At 55.0% G+C, this 15,309-nt stretch overlaps 1 protein-coding gene across 4 annotated transcripts in view; it reads right to left on the reverse strand.

Moving 5' to 3' along the window:
• PSKH1 (protein serine kinase H1) overlaps positions 1-15,309 on the reverse strand; it is a 41,856-nt gene that overhangs the window by 16,580 nt on the left and 9,967 nt on the right. For 2 of the 4 annotated variants that reach the window (XR_010407987.1, XM_045890885.3), the window contains exon 2: positions 13,158-14,184. Coding sequence is in view for 3 of the 4 variants with exons in the window: in XM_045890885.3 (XP_045746841.1) it covers positions 13,158-14,114 (957 nt within the window). In the remaining variant the exon portion in view is untranslated. Of the gene's footprint in view, positions 1-19; positions 128-8,430; positions 8,630-13,157; positions 14,185-15,309 lie in introns of all 4 variants that reach the window. The other 2 variants (XM_064580344.1, XM_064580343.1) reach the window with 2 other exon arrangements.

Raw genomic sequence — 15,309 nt, forward strand, 5'->3', positions numbered from 1 at the left:
CAACCCAGGATGGCCATACCAGGTTACGTAGCAGGGAACTTCCTAGTCTTTAAAGAGAGGACCCATCCTCCATCCGACTGACAAAGTGGAGATGGACGACGAATGCATTGCCCAGATCAGCCTCCGCCTCTCGGCCATGGGGAGAAAAGGAAATAATTCAAGGCAACTAGATTTCTCTATCTGCTGAGAGGGCAGGGGAGCTCTTGGGGGACAGGAGGGACCAGGTGACCTTCCTTCCAGTCTTCATGACCTCTTGGAACCACACGGGGCGGCAGGGGAGCGGGGCTGGCAGTGCTCTGCACCAGCCTCCTTTTGGTACCTTCTGTCCTCAGGGGGACACTGCACCAAGCCTGCTCTGCTGCACGCCCCCGTGGCTGCTGCATCTCAGCCACACGCCAAGCAGCTGTCTGTCCCAGGCCTCAGTCTGGACAGCTTGTACAGACATTCACCTGGTGGAGTCCTTAGGTTCTCAGGGTAAAGGACACTTACTCAGGCTTTCTCTTAGCCCCCAGAGCTAAGCAATTATTCCAGTGATTGCAAGTTGATTGTTCGTTCCCATTAGACCATGCTAAGCTGGATGAGCCCCCGTGCCCGGTGCCAGGCATACAGAGGCCCTCGAGCCCCTCTGCTGGAGGAGGGCAGACACAGTGCCATTCTGAGTCCCTGTCTTCTGGGGGCCCTGTGGCACGTGCTCGGATATTCCCAAAGGGGGGGCGGTTAGGACCTTTGTTGAGCCTGCTGCAGAAGATTTGGCTGGGATGTCACGGGCACCATCACCCTCCTTCCTGCCAAATGAGGTCTGCCTGTTCCACCTAAAGGTTCCCTTCTCCTGAACTCACTCTCCAGGGGGATTCAGGAGTATCTCAGAGCCCACATTCGGGGCAGCTGCACACCCCTTCAGCAGATACATTTCACACTGACTACTGCTACCCCCCAGTTCAGCTTTTTTTTTTTTTTTTTTAAGATTTATTCATTTATTTGACAGAGAGAGAGAGAGACCAAGCATAAGCAGGGGGAGCAGCAGAGGCAGAGAAAGAGGCAGGCTCTCCCCTGAGCAGGGAGCCCGATACGGGGCTCGATCTCAGAACCCTGGGATCATAACCTGAGCTGAAGGCAGACGCTCAACTGACTAAGCCACCCAGATGCCCCCCCCCCCCAGTTCAGCTTCCCTGACCTCCAATTCTTCCCCAATGCCCTTCCCCACTTATATACAGGGGGTGGAGGGGGCACCAAGGAGAACACTCTTCTGGAGTTCTGAAGAAGGGGTGGGGCTACTTGCGGATGCTACCCTAACCTGCTTTTCGGAAGGCAAATCTCAACTTCCACTAAACTGAACTGGTAGAAAATGTCAGACCACACTCCTGACCAGCCACCTGACAGGGTCCTCGTCACCAGTGGGCCTGCTCCCAGTGACTCCTGGGGAGATAACTGTCCTCAGGAGGAGGGCAGTCAGGGCCTCGGGACACGCAGCCAGGGAAGCCATGAATACCTTGCTGAGAGCAGTGAGGGGGCACAGAGGGGCAGAGGGCTCCATACACAGCCTGGTCCAAGTTTCCCTGCAGGCCTGCACAGCCCGGGGCTCCGGTACTGAGGCTGACATACAGCGTGACTGGACTAGACAGTTGCCACAGCGGGTTTTGGCTCAGAGGTCAAGAAAGCCTCATGGCTGGCTGCTGCCACCTGAACACGAGAGGCCAGCCCGGATAAACCGCAGACACTCACTGTAGCCCCCGTCGCTCACTTAAAAGAGATGGAAAGAGGCAGGCATAATGGGGCAGATGGACAGAGCAAAACCTGAAAGCTGAGCAGGCTGGGTCATGGGAATACCTGTGCTGCCCTACGAGCTCTTCTGGTCTCCAGGAAAAAGGGAAATCACTGGGTAACACAGTGCAGCTGAGTCCGGCCTCTTGGTGCGCCAGCCCAAAGACAGAATGGGCAGCCCAGGGGAGCCAAACAGAGCTGGCACATGGGTTCTGCCCCTGCCCCTTGGTCTAGCCAAGACAGAAGAGGGGCAACTCCTCTGCCAACAAGAGAATAAAGAATGGTGAAGCTAGACTTACAAGCCAGGAACCTAAAAATGGATGGATCAGAGGCACCCCCACTTCACATCCACACCCAGTCAAACGAAGGCCCCCTGCAGCTCCAGACTAGTCCAGTGCGGTCTTCGGTGGGCCTCTCACCAGACCTATCCTGGGAGCTTAAGCACTTCCATCTCCAGAGTGGCACAGGCTCACACCAGGCATCGACCCCTGCTGCTCACCGAGCGGCCAGCCCGTTAGTGACAAAGTGAGCCAGACTGATCTGCACCTCCTGCTCCCCAAGACGTCTGCCTCTCCAATTACTGTGTACACACAGCTGTGTGCAGAATGCTGACGAACTCATTTGTCTGAGGGCCAGCCCTGCGCTCTCCTCATCTTTGAAGAGCTGTGGACAGCTGGGCCAGGTGGGACCCCCAAGCCAATGTGACTTGAGCCATCCTGACCTGAGAATCAGGCCGTGCCAATGGCACCCAGCCTAACCCCCACACACTGAGGAACTAGCAGCAGGAAGGCAGGCGAGCCAAACACAGGAAAGTGGTCCTCAACCCAGCCCACTGACAGCGAGACAGGGGCTCAGAATGCTCATCAGAACGGTGGCCCCTGGGAGCCCTGCCAAGTCCTCGAACAGCATTCAGCACGGAAATGCAAGGCTTTCCACACTCACCCAGGGCCATGCTTCTGGCCAAATCCAATTTAGTACCTCCTTAGAAAGTATTCAACACCCGCAGACCAACCCAACATGCTTGGGCCTCTGGAGCCCCATGAGTATGTCTGTCAGCCTATGACTGCCTGGCTGGGTAGCATTCTGGGCATGAGAAAAAGAATAATGATAAAGAGTCATGCCTTTCAGTTTCCACAGCTCTAGCTTCTGGCTCTGGGTAAAGAACAGAACTCTCACCTCAGTAAACTTGGAGCCAAGTCAGGGATACATGTGAGGCTCAGGTGGCTGACAGAAGGGACAGGCTCCAGGTATCACCTGACCAGTCTCCCAGAGGCTTCTACCTGTTTCCAGGCTGACCCAGAGCACAGGGCATGGAAGGGAATGTTAAATGTCTGTCTGCCTTGCCTCCAGACTCAGGTTTCCCTCTGCTGTGGGATCACAGGGCAACTTCAATACCCAAGGTGAGAGCCTACACCCTCCTTTCCATGAGCCTCTTCTGAGCTGTGTGGGTGAAGGGCTGGGCCCCATCCTGAGAGGACAAGGAGAGGCTGTGGGAGGAGGGACATCACTTCCTGACCATCAAGCTGGCTCTCATTTTCCCTAGGCTGTAGCCCCCAGAATCCTTATCCCTTTGTAGTTAGGGTACCTTTTTTTTTTTTTTAAACTAAGCTCTAGGCCCAATGTGGGGCCCAACATGGGGCTTGAACTCATGACACTGAGATCAGGAGTTTTGTGTTCTACTGACTGAGTCGGCCAGGCGCCCCTAGGGTACCTACCCTGGATGTTATAACAGCAGAGAAGAAGCCGAAAGAGGGTTGGGAACTCTCCTAGAGCACTTCCTTACCAACTTCACCTTCCTCATTCCCTGCTTCTGAGGGACCAGTCACTCCTCAGCAGCAGAATCCAACCCTCCCTTCAAAGTGAGTCACCAAATCAGAAAGGGCTTTCCACTCTGGCTCAGAGGATGCATTTCCCTACTTCCCGGCCCCCTTTACTTGTCCTAGCTCTAATGTTACAAGGGCCCGAGTCTCTACCAGAAGTCACCAATGGGCCTGCTCCCAGTGACTCCTGGGGAGATAACGGTCCTCAGGAGGAGGGCAGTCAGGGCCTCGGGACACGCAGCCAGGGAAGCCATGAATACCTTGCTGAGAGCAGTGAGGGGGCACAGAGGGGCAGAGGGCTCCATACACAGCCTGGTCCAAGTTTCCCTGCAGGCCTGCACAGCCTGGGGCTCCGGTACTGAGGCTGACATACAGCGTGGGAGGAGGGACATCACTTCCTGACCATCAAGCTGGCTCTCATTTTCCCTAGGCTGTAGCCCCCAGAATCCTTAACCCTTTGTAGTTAGGGTACCTTTTTTTTTTTTTTTTAAACTAAGCTCTAGGCCCAATGTGGGGCCCAACATGGGGCTTGAACTCATGACACTGAGATCAAGAGTTTTGTGTTCTACTGACTGAGCCGGCCAGGCGCCCCTAGGGTACCTACTCTGGATGTTATAACAGCAGAGAAGAAGCCGAAAGAGGGTTGGGAACTCTCCCAGAGCACTTCCTTACCAACTTCACCTTCCTCATTCCAGACAGAATGAGGAAGCATTCTGCGGGAATACTGCCCGAGTCTCTACCAGAAGTCTTGCCTTGAGCCCAGGGGCTAAGGGAACAAAGGATGGAGCCAGCTCTCTGGCCTAGGCTGCCGAGAGAGGAGGAAGCTGCTTCTTTCCAGCAGCAAACCCAGCTCATAGGACTTGCCCTAGACTCCCTCTGGCAGGCAGGCCTGGCCATTCTCAAGTGAGGAGAAAGGCCCGGTTTTTCTTCTGGATGACATCTGGGTGACAAATTAAAGCATCAGGCTGCAAGCCCAGAGACTTGCATTCTAGGTCTATCTTCTCTGTGTAACCTTAGAGAAGACAAGCCTCCTCACTTTTATTTTTTTAAAAGATTTTATTTATTTGACAGAAAGAGGGAGAAGCAGGCTCCCTGCTGAGCAAGGAGCCTGATGTGGGACTCGATCCCAGGACCCTGGGATCATGACCCCGGCCAAAGGCAGCTGCTTAACTGACTGAGCCACCCAGGCATTCCAAGCCTCCTCACTTTTAATATGAAAGAGCCAAATCAATGGATTCTAAGCGTCTTCCAGTTGCCAAAGTCCTTGATTCTAAGAAGATGGTTTCCTACCTTTCTTCCTCACTTGGCTGCGCACAAGGAACAAAAGCATAGCATTTAACATTTAAGTGGCCTGGACCTCTTGACCTCTATGGGTTCTTTTCTAGCCCATGAAGACTCTGGGGAAGGTTCTCTGGCAGAGAGGTTAGCCCCACCAAAGAGTTGCTAGGGGAAGGAAGGGAGGAAAGTAGCCTGGGCTTTGCTCCCATGACTCAGTCTTCCCTCAGCTTTGTCTCAAGATGTATTTTCAGACCCAGCATTCCCACCCTCAATGGCCTCCTTCCTATACTTACGTGGGCCTGAATGAGAGCAGAGAAAAGAGCATGCTTCTGGGAAATGGAGCTTGGGGTTTACTCAGGAGAGCAGAACTGTCAGTATGATAAGAACAGCACACTCTAGGGTGCCTGGGTGGCTCAGTTGGTTAAGCGACTGCCTTCGGCTCAGGTCATGATCCTGGAGTCCCAGGATCGAGTCCCAGGTCGGGCTCCCTGCTCAGCAGGGAGTCTGCTTCTCCCTCTGACCCTCCCCCCTCTCATGTGCTCTCTCTCTCAAATAAATAAATAAAATCTTAAAAAAAAAAAAAAAAAAAAAAAAGAACAGCACACTCTAGTGTGGCCCACGAGGCAAAGGGTTTTAAAAAATTCAGCAGAGCTGGACACCGTGTGGTAGTGGAGCCAGCAAACCCCTCCTCTGGTCAAGACACTCACCATCCTGGTGCCTGGGCTTTCAGACCAGACAGAATCCATCACCCTGGCAGGGGATGGGTAGGGGCCGAGCGGCAAGAAAGAGGACCTAAGGGGAGAGAGCCTGAGGGGAGAAAAAGAAGGAAGATAATAGAGTTTTTAAAAGAGGCAGAGAAGGAAGATAAAAATAAAACAAGAAAAGGCGTGACAACTTAAAGGTTAGTAAAGCTGTGTTCTGAAACTTGAGATGAGTAATAAAATGAACTCCTGCGCCCCCACCTGTCCCTGCCCAGAGTCCACAAAGTGAAGGACAGGGACAGGAGGGAGACAGGGCACAACTCAAGAGTCAGGAAGGATGCCGTGTGCTCGCTTTGGAATCAGGGGGATGTTGGCAACGCTGTCTTGGACCAGCCCTGGGTGGCTCTGGATTTCAGAGCCCGCTGCAGAGTGGCCTCTTTTATCTCTACTCACAGATTCTGCTGAGGCCAAGCTAGCTCTTAAAAAAAAAACCCAAAAGCCAAAAAACTTTCTCCCATTCTAACTTCTGAGGCAGTCTGGAGCCCTGGTGGCTATAATTAGCACGTCATCCCCACGGACACCTGTGTCCCTGAACCCTGGCTACACAGGACTGGGCGCAGGGCAGCTACTGGGTCAATATGGGATGGCAGGATGAGTGAAGAGATGAAGGAGACTTCTGCAACAAGCCGGCCAGGCCACACTGGAGCAAAGCTCAGGTCTGGGCACCACACCTGCACCGGGAGACAGACAGACAGGCCAGGCAGGCATGCTCAAGAAGGGGGACCGTGTGCAATGGGAGAACTGACCGAGGAAGGAGAGTCTGGGGAGGCAGGGCCGGTGGGGACTGGTCAGATCAGGTCCCCCTTAACCATCCCATCCACCTGCGAGTACGTTTCCACCTCAGTGGGGGCAGGAGGGGAGGAGTGTGGGAGGCCGTCAGCGGATTTAATGAGGTCAGACCGTGGGAGAGATAACAGCCATGGCAGCTCCCACAGGAACTCGAGAGCCTAGAAGTGACAGGGCGTGTGAGTGGGCAGAGCTACCCAGGGGGAGACAGACAATGAGAAGAGCAGGAGAGGGAGGGCACGGTGAGCACACCAGGCACTGCTGTGAACACAACCCATGATCCAGCCCTTTGCTGGAGAGGCCTCGGCGCGGCCGGGGGTGGAGACAGCAGTGATGAAAGAGGCTCCGACCCTGGGTTAATGAGAAGCTGGAGATGGTCAGGGCAAGGCTTTTTGGTAGGAATGGCTGAGTACGGCCATGTGGGGACATGGGCATCTGTTTCTGCCACCACAGAAGAGTACTGCGCTCTGGGGACTGGGTAACCAGGGCAGCAGTGGCAGAAGAAAGCCTAGAGAACAGGGCTCCAGGGAGCTGAGTGGCAGAGCAGAGGTGGCACAGGAGAGGGATGCTGCCCTTCTCCACGCAGAGCCTGCCTCCGGCCCCCACCAGGAGGAGGTCACCCCTGCCTTCCTTCAGTGACCAGTGAGGGTCCACCACCCATGCCCAGTGGACCAAATCATGCCACCTCCCAGGGACCAGTCAGGGATCTGGCCTGCCATCGTCTGCTCCTACAGTGAAGGACGGAGACTTCTCTGTTGAATACCTACTGGGTACTAGGAGCTTTGGTGAAGTAGGGATGGCCCTTCCAGAGGGATCCTTCCTGGACAAGTATGGGAGCCTCTACTTGTCCTCGTGGGATCCTGGCACCAAGCCAGTGCCATCACCCAGCACCTGATGCCCAACAGCCACCGGCAGAGATGCAAGGAGGAAGGGCTTAGGGATACGTCACAGGAAAGAATTCTGAATCAATTTAGAATCAATCAGCTTTTGAGACAGACACGGGAATCCATCCACTTACTCTGGGAGCAGAAGGCAGCAAGAGAAGAGTGATGAGCTGATGGTCCATCACAGCCCCCATCCACACTAGAGGTGGGGGAATGTGAGGCAGTTCAAGGCACCCAGCAGAATCCGAGCACGAGCCTGGAAATATGCCACCTGCCTCCCCTGCATTCCATCTGCAGCCTGCACGCCATGTCCAGTCTCCAGCTCTCCCACATCCCTGGGAAAGTCCTCCCCAAGGCTCTGAGTCAAGGTCTGATCCCTAGTCAGCTGGCTGCTCCCTACCAGTGCACATGAACCAGGCTGCTGGCCACGCCCTCACAGGTGCTGACCCCCTTCACCTAGAGAGCAACAGGGCACGGTACATCCTCTGCACCTTCTTTTACCTTCAACATTCCAGGGCAGAATGACAAGTGTGAAGGTCACTTTAAGTGGGGAAGGAAATGTCAACTCTGGCTCTGGGCACTCATCCTACAGCAGGGCTATCAGAACTACAAGAGGGTCCAATTCCCAGCCCCTGAGCGCTCGACCCTTGGCGCCAAGTGGATGGGTGGGTGGTCAGGCTGCAGCCCAGAGGCCCACCCCTGGAAAGCCACCTCCCACCAACATGATCCCCCAGGTGGTGGCAGACTGGCCCTGCAGGTGGCCTTCCTCTCCCACCCAGATTCTGTCCCTTGCCTGGCAGCACTCACTCTCCTGAGCAAGGCACCGTGAGAACCTGTGTCCAAGCCCACCCGTTCCGGGCGCAGTAGCCCGCGCCTGCCCACAGCTCGGAGACTGCCCCAGCAGAGAGCCACAATTAAAGGCTGTTCAACGCGACAGGCAGCAAAGCTGCTGATGGCACCACTCTGCCACCAATCCCACAAGAGCCTCCTCATCCGTCCTGCCTCTGGGAATAGAACTCTTGACAAAAGCAATGACATCAGGCCGACAACGTCACATTTCATGGGCAGTTAATCACAGAATCTCCCAGCCAGTGGGACTATGACAGGCCTGTAGTACAGGTCTTACGGATGATGACTCACCTTTGGTGTCACTCCTTCAGAAAAAGCTGCTCCAGCCCTCCTAGAATCTCTCATGACAAGAAGCTCCCTCACTCAAGGTGGCTCCTTGTGTCTTCTGACTGCTCTCCCACTCACACAGGCCTTCCTCACATCTGACCAACAAGCGTCTCCCCATCACGTCCAACACGACTCTGGCTTGGCCCTCTCCGCTCCGGCACCTCTGGTCACCAGGGAAAATGAAGATTTCTCTTCTCAAAATCATCTGTCACAGCCTTTTCCTTCCCAGCACTCCCTCCTCTTCCAAGATTCCAAAGCTGCTCCTAAGCAGGTCTGGCCAGCAGACCACTAACCACCTCTCCAGCAGGCTCTCCACTTCTTCCTGGAGCCCAGCCCCCAGAAGAGAACACTCCCAGCCAGCAGGGCCACACCCGTCTCCCTGCCAGCCAGCCCCTTCCGCATCCTTTCCCAGGGCAGCACCAACAACCACGGGTGCTTCCCTCAGGAGAAGCCAGGAGAAAGTACTGGGAACATATGCATTGATACACAAGCTGTCCTCAAGGACCTAACAGGCCTGAGAGGAGAGATGTCCACAGACAGCAGCCCAAGAAAGTGCTGAAGCAAAGACTCCAGCAACATGCTAAGGCATGTATGTCAGGGAACACAGACTGTGGGGATGGAGAGGCAAAAATTCTGACACCAAGATGGCCTAGATTCAAATCCCAAGGCCTGTCACACTCTAGCTGTGAAACCATGGACAGGTTACTTAACCTCACGAGCCTCAGTTTCCTCATCTGCAGTCAAATGCTCTACCCCTGAGCTATACCCCCTCAGTTTCCTCATCTGTAAAATGGGGGCGTTACACCCACCCGGCGGCACTGTTGTGGAGATTAAACATGTTGGATATAGAACCCTTAGCCCTCTGTCCGGTACTACGCATCACCACTATTCCTAATGGAAGCCATCTTTGAATTGAACCTTTCGGAGCTGGCCATATTTCTGAGGCCGACACTGGGAGCAGAGTGAAAACCCTGAGCAATAGCTTAGTATGGGGAGTGAACGGAGCAAACATCTCAGGCCTGTGGTGTGTAGGAAATGGGGCAGAGAGCGGGGCCGGGCTATGGGCTGGAGCATCTAGAGTCAGGATTGTGGGGCTGGAGTACTTGGAGTACTTCCCTCCACCACTGGGCCCCACCTAGGGATGTCAAGGCAGGAGCCTACACACCCTCTGGACCAGAGGGCAGTCTCTCCCGTGAGTCCTCTCTCACTCTGCCCTTGGAAGCTGACGCTTCTGCAGAGCTGCAGCACGACTCTGTCCCCATACCTCTCCCTAAACAACATGGGCAGCCCACTCTCAGGAATCTCTGCTCTGCCTCAAACAGCCCCAGGATGCCAGGTTCCTCCACCCCCGACTCGGATTACTACAACAGCGGCCCCAACAGCGGCCCCCTCCCCCGTCGGTCTTCATCCTGTGAGTCTCCCACAACACGTTCTGCTGCATTCCCCCATCACTATCAAGACCCCAGAGGGCTCGCTCCCACCGTACTGTTTCCAAAGAGCCTCTGGCACTACAGAGCGAACAACAAACACCAACAGCAAACGCCAGGCCTGCCCCAGCCTCATCAGCCTGGGCTCCATTACTGCCCCTCTTCTGAGGACAGTCAGCAATGTCCCTTTCTCTGAGCTTCCTCCTTCTCAAGGCCCACCTCCTGTAGAAAGCCCTTTATTCAAGTCCACAGAAACCACTGAGCCTGACAGGGAACTACACAGACATAGGCCTCGGGAAACAAGCCCATTGGATGGGGCCTGGTATACATAAGGTACCACTATGAGCATGTCAGGGGGGCAGGAAAAGTGCCCCTAGAAAGGCACTAACTGCCATGAGACTTACTGTCAGGTGAGCAATGCACACCTCCAAACCTTCCTGAGCTCTAAGTGGGTGGTCCTTCATTTGCAGAAGTCAGATCAAAGCATCCCCCTTTAACATGACATGCTCTCAGACAGGTTTTCTGGCAGGGCCTTCTCACTTGGATGGCCTTCAGAAGGGCAAATGACCATCACCCAGTAGAAGACAGATGGGACAGATGGCTGGACTGAGGGTGGGGGCAGGGCCCAGCCCTAAGAAGGGAGACCAGCCCCGCCACCTGACCTGAGCCCCACAGCTCATGTCGCAGACTGCCCAGACCCAGTGGCTGGAGGTGAGGCCTGCCCTGGCAGGTGCTGCCAACAAGGGTTTGTTCTGTGGCCATTTCCTACTCCTAGTCCTTTCTCCCCAGGCTATCTCAAGCTTCACGGGGGATGGAGAACAAGCCTTCATGTCTCTGCATCTTCCCCAGGTGCATTTATGAGTAAGCAGTAGAGTAAGCAGTCAGTAGAACAGAAAGACAGATGCTCGGTCACCACCTCAGAGAGCATGATCTAATGATGAGGCCTCCTCACCCAAGAAATACCCCAGACAAATCCCCCCCAAACCATAGCTCTCTGCAGATGGTGGTAGAACCTGTTGTTGGAGTCAGCCACGCTCTTGGTAAGGGACAGATGCCAACAGGGCTGGCCAGGAATTTGACTCTGGAACTGGGAACTCATGCTTTCAGCTTCAGATAAATGGGGCGGGGGGTGAGGCTGGGCAGTGCCCCCCATAACACTGGGAGCCTCAGACTGTGTTTCCAGCAGAGCAGGAAACAGAGTCTCAGGATCCAGTCTAGTGGCTACGGGAGGAGCAGGAAGCCCGAGTCCATTCCTCACCCTATTCGTTTGTCATTCTCCAAGCCACAGATAATCAATAGCCAGTTAGCAAGACTGCAAGCTCCAATTAGATAAACTGCCTGATCCACAATTGCCAGAATCAGGAACTCTTGGGCAAACCCACCGACTTTCAGAAAGAGCCTTCGCTCTGGTAGCATCTCTTGGGAAACCTCCCTCTCTCCTGTAGCTGAGCTCGCTACTCCCTCTGCCAGCCGGGCCCCAACAGCCTGGCACCACACAGAGCTCCCAGCACACAGCAGGCCAGGCGGAGCCTTGGCACAACACTACCTCTGGGAGGTGGAGGCTGGGTCTTCTGACCTTGACGGAAGCCCGTCCAGAGCGTGAGGGGGGTGCCCTCTGTGACTACGCCGTCGTAGCCTGGGCTTCCCAGCCGGTAGCATTTGTTTTGTTGAATCCATTTGGAACACAGAAGACAAGAGAAACCGTAGGGGAGAGCTAGACAAAGTCCCAGTTTCTCCTTGGCCTCTGGCCAGCACAGAGCTGGCCTAACGAAGAAGGCTTCCCTCCCTTCCTCATACCACTCTAACGCGTGACCTGGAGATCCCCCTAAGGAATGCCAGCCCCCGCCTCACAGGAAGTCCTTGACTGACCTCACGACCACGTCTGGAAGCTAATAAGGAGTTTGACGGAGCACAGGACCCCAAGCACTGAGCACTGAAGACAAAGTGGCAAGAGGCTTTGGGGGGTAACTCCTGCAGGAAATGCTGCTCTGGGCCAGGTGGCTGGAGCCAGAGAAGGCCCAGTCCAAAATCCCTGGAAGGAAGGCTGGGTTTCAGAAGGGGGCTGGTTCCTCCCCACCATGCAGGTTGTTCAGGCAGGCCCAAGCCTGAGGGGAACACTGTGGGGCACATTCTGCAGGGGGCACTTGGGGAGAGGCCCTCGCTGCCCCACCAGAATCCTGCTGTCCTGCAAAGCTTACTTTACCTCCCAGTTAAGCCATCACACATTCTGTTATTCACCAGCCTCCCAAGTCCACCATTATGCTTACAGCACCTGCTGTTGCCTAGGGTCAGCCTCATCTCCCCGCCCATTCAGCATCCTGCCTGAGGACCAACCAGGTCTTTCTTTTTGTGCATCTTCCTTCAGCTCCCAGCAGTGCTGAAACCTAACAGATTTTTTCAGGTATCAGGACAATCAGTGGATCCAAAGACACAAACTGATGGCCTGCTGGTTGGATCTGGCCTGCAGGTAAGTATTTGTTGGCACAAATGGAATTCCAACATCTTAAGATAAAATTTTCTGGCTTCTCTTAAAAGAACTGGAATGTGTGGGTACAGAGAATCCTCTGGGCTGTGTGGCAAAACTGGGCAGAGGACCAGCAGCAGACCCTTTCAACGGGACATGGTCACTCTAGCTTGTCCCAGTCCCCGTGGAGCAGCTACTGCGGCCACCCTGGCCCATGTGCTCCAGCCCACCTCTGAGCTCACCTGCAGCTGTGGGGGCCCCATGCATGCGGACAGCTCCCCGGGTGCCAGTGCCCGCATCTCCCTGCTTCTTTGCCTGAAGACTTTCTCCAGCACCGGCTGACATCAGGACAGCCCGGAAGTGCCAGGGATTTAATGCCCGTCCCCCCAAAGAAATTCTCAACTCTTACAGGAGTCAGTGGATTAAAACCCACTCACCTTCTTGTCCCTCAGTGGTATAGTTCTGAGGCATGTTCCACGTGATTATTCACAGGGTCCCCAGTGGGAGATCCAGCGGCCCACAGCGGCAGTCCACTCCTTCACAGGCCTTTATTGGCTTCCTCCTTTCTGCCTCACTTTCCTACCCTTCGCCTGTGCTTACTGGACTCCTATCCCAATTACATCTGCTCCCAAGTCTCAGGGCACATTTTTGGGGAAACCCAAACTAAGAGACCCTATTAGTCTCACTTCATCATTTTTTACATTACCTGCCTGACCCCATGAACATGGCCCTCCGAGCACGTCCCCCTGCTCAAGCGCTGCCGGGGGCCTCCCACCATCCCTGGGGCGGGGCAGACTCACCTCCCCCGAGTAACTGTACTTGCCCCTGAGGATTTGCCGGTACAGCCTGGTGCGGTTGTCGTCCTCAAAGGGCATGGTGCCACTGAGCAGGATGTAGGCAATGACACCCAGTGCCCACATGTCAACGGAATTGGTGTAGGGCTTGCGGACCAGGACCTCAGGCGCAATGTACTCGGGTGTGCCACAGGTGGTCTTCATCAGGCAGTCGTCGCCCTTCTTGCGGGCACTGGCCAGGCCGAAGTCGGTGATGATGATCTTGGAGTCAGTGCCGGGGTGGTAGTAGAGCAGATTCTCAGGCTTGAGGTCTCGATGTGTGATGCCCAGTGCGTGCAGGTATCGGACACCATCCAGCACCATCTGCAGCACCCGCGTGGCATCACGTTCAGTGAACGAACCCTTGGCGATGATGCGGTCAAAGAGCTCTCCACCGGTGGCCAGCTCCATCACCATGTACACGCGCTCCTGCGTCTCAAACACCTCCACCAGCTGGATGATGTTGGCGTGACGCACCCGGCGCAGCACACGCAGCTCTGACTCACATACCTCCCGCCCTTCCCGGTACTTGGTCTCAATCATCTTGATGGCATAGGGCTGTCGGGTTGCCCGGTGCTCCACACGGACCACTCGGCTGAAGCTGCCTCGGCCAATGAGGGCTTTGATGTCGTACTTGGCCGTCACACGTGGGTCAAACTTAGCCCTGTACTTAGCCACCCTGGCCCTGCGTGGTGGTTCTGAGGGAGGCTCTGTGTGGCTGCTAACGGGGGCACCAGGGCAGGGGTTTGCACCCTGACTGGCTGCTGGGAGCCCGGCTTTGAGAGCACCAACACTGTCCACCTCTGTGATGAAGTGCTTGTACACATCCTTCTTAGTGCCACTGAAGGGCTCCACCTTCTTGACGAGATCCAGCTGGACGTCCTTTGGCGGCTCCGGAAGGACCTTGCTTGTCCCACAGCCCATCACGGACACGGGGGCATCCTCTCTAGCGAGGTTGGCAGGACCTGCTCTGCAGGCAGTGCCCCGTCTACACCTACGCACACAGAAGAAAGGGCAAGTCAGCACGGCCAGGGATACCTCTGAAAGGATACCAGCCATTCTCCTCATCCCCTCCCCCTTGCCCCGCAATAAACGTAGCCTGAGGACCTGACTCTAAGATGGTTCCCTGGAAGGGAGGATGGCGCTGCCCCCTGAGTGCTCGATGAAGGGTCCAGATGAAAGGCTGGGTCTGAGCTCCCTGGTCTTTTTTTGTTTTTTTTAAGACTTTATTCATTTATTTGTTAGAGAGAGAGAGAGAGCAAGTACACAAGCAAGGGGAGCTGCAGGCAGAGGGACAAGCAGGCTCCTTGATGCGATGCGATGCGGGGGTTCAACCCCAGGACCCCGGGATCATGACCTGAGCCCAAGGCAGATGCTTAACCGACTGAGCCACCCAGGCATCCTTGAGCTCCACGGTCTTGACTTACATCTCCCTGGATCTGATTATCATGCTGCTCTCCAACCCCAAGCGAGGAGCAGGAACATGCACCAGGCTCAGCTGTCACTGCCCCCACCTTCCTCCCTACCCTGCCTGGGTCCCTTATCCTAGCTGAAGTTCAATGTTTTTTTAAATGTTAAAATCATTCCTCTTATTACTCTGACTCATCTTTTCTGACACGGCGGTGTAGAATGTTAGAGGCCTGCTCACCAACACTATCACCCACCAGAAAGCCGCTTCTCCAAGGTGCCCCTCATGGATATCTTTCCTGGCCCTCTAGGCCTCCTGCTGCCAACACTACCATCCCTGCCCTGTTCTCTGCCCTAACCTTACTCTTTCCTAGACGGTTCCCGTTACTTTGCTCATGCACCATCTTCATCTGGCAGTTCAACACACTGTTCCAGGGCCTTCTGCTTCCCAGTTCACCACACAGATGGCCTAAATGCCACACAATCCCAGGTCAGGCTAAATCAACTCCAGTAAACTTAGGACCACAAACCTTAGTACACTGCTAACAGGCAGCTACCAAACTAGCCTGGGCATTCAAGAGACAAAGGGGACCTTGAGCTCTGAAAGGACACTAACAGTTTCATCTTGATGTGACTCAGCCTGTGGATCAGGGTACTCTGCTTCCTTGGAATAAGGATCCAAGAACTTTTCCATTTGCTTCCCAGAGATGTT

This window comes from Mirounga angustirostris, unplaced genomic scaffold, assembly GCF_029215605.1.
Source record: "Mirounga angustirostris isolate CCGP_5_RB_7025 unplaced genomic scaffold, mMirAng1.0.hap1 SCAF_16, whole genome shotgun sequence".
Lineage (NCBI taxonomy): Eukaryota > Metazoa > Chordata > Mammalia > Carnivora > Phocidae > Mirounga > Mirounga angustirostris.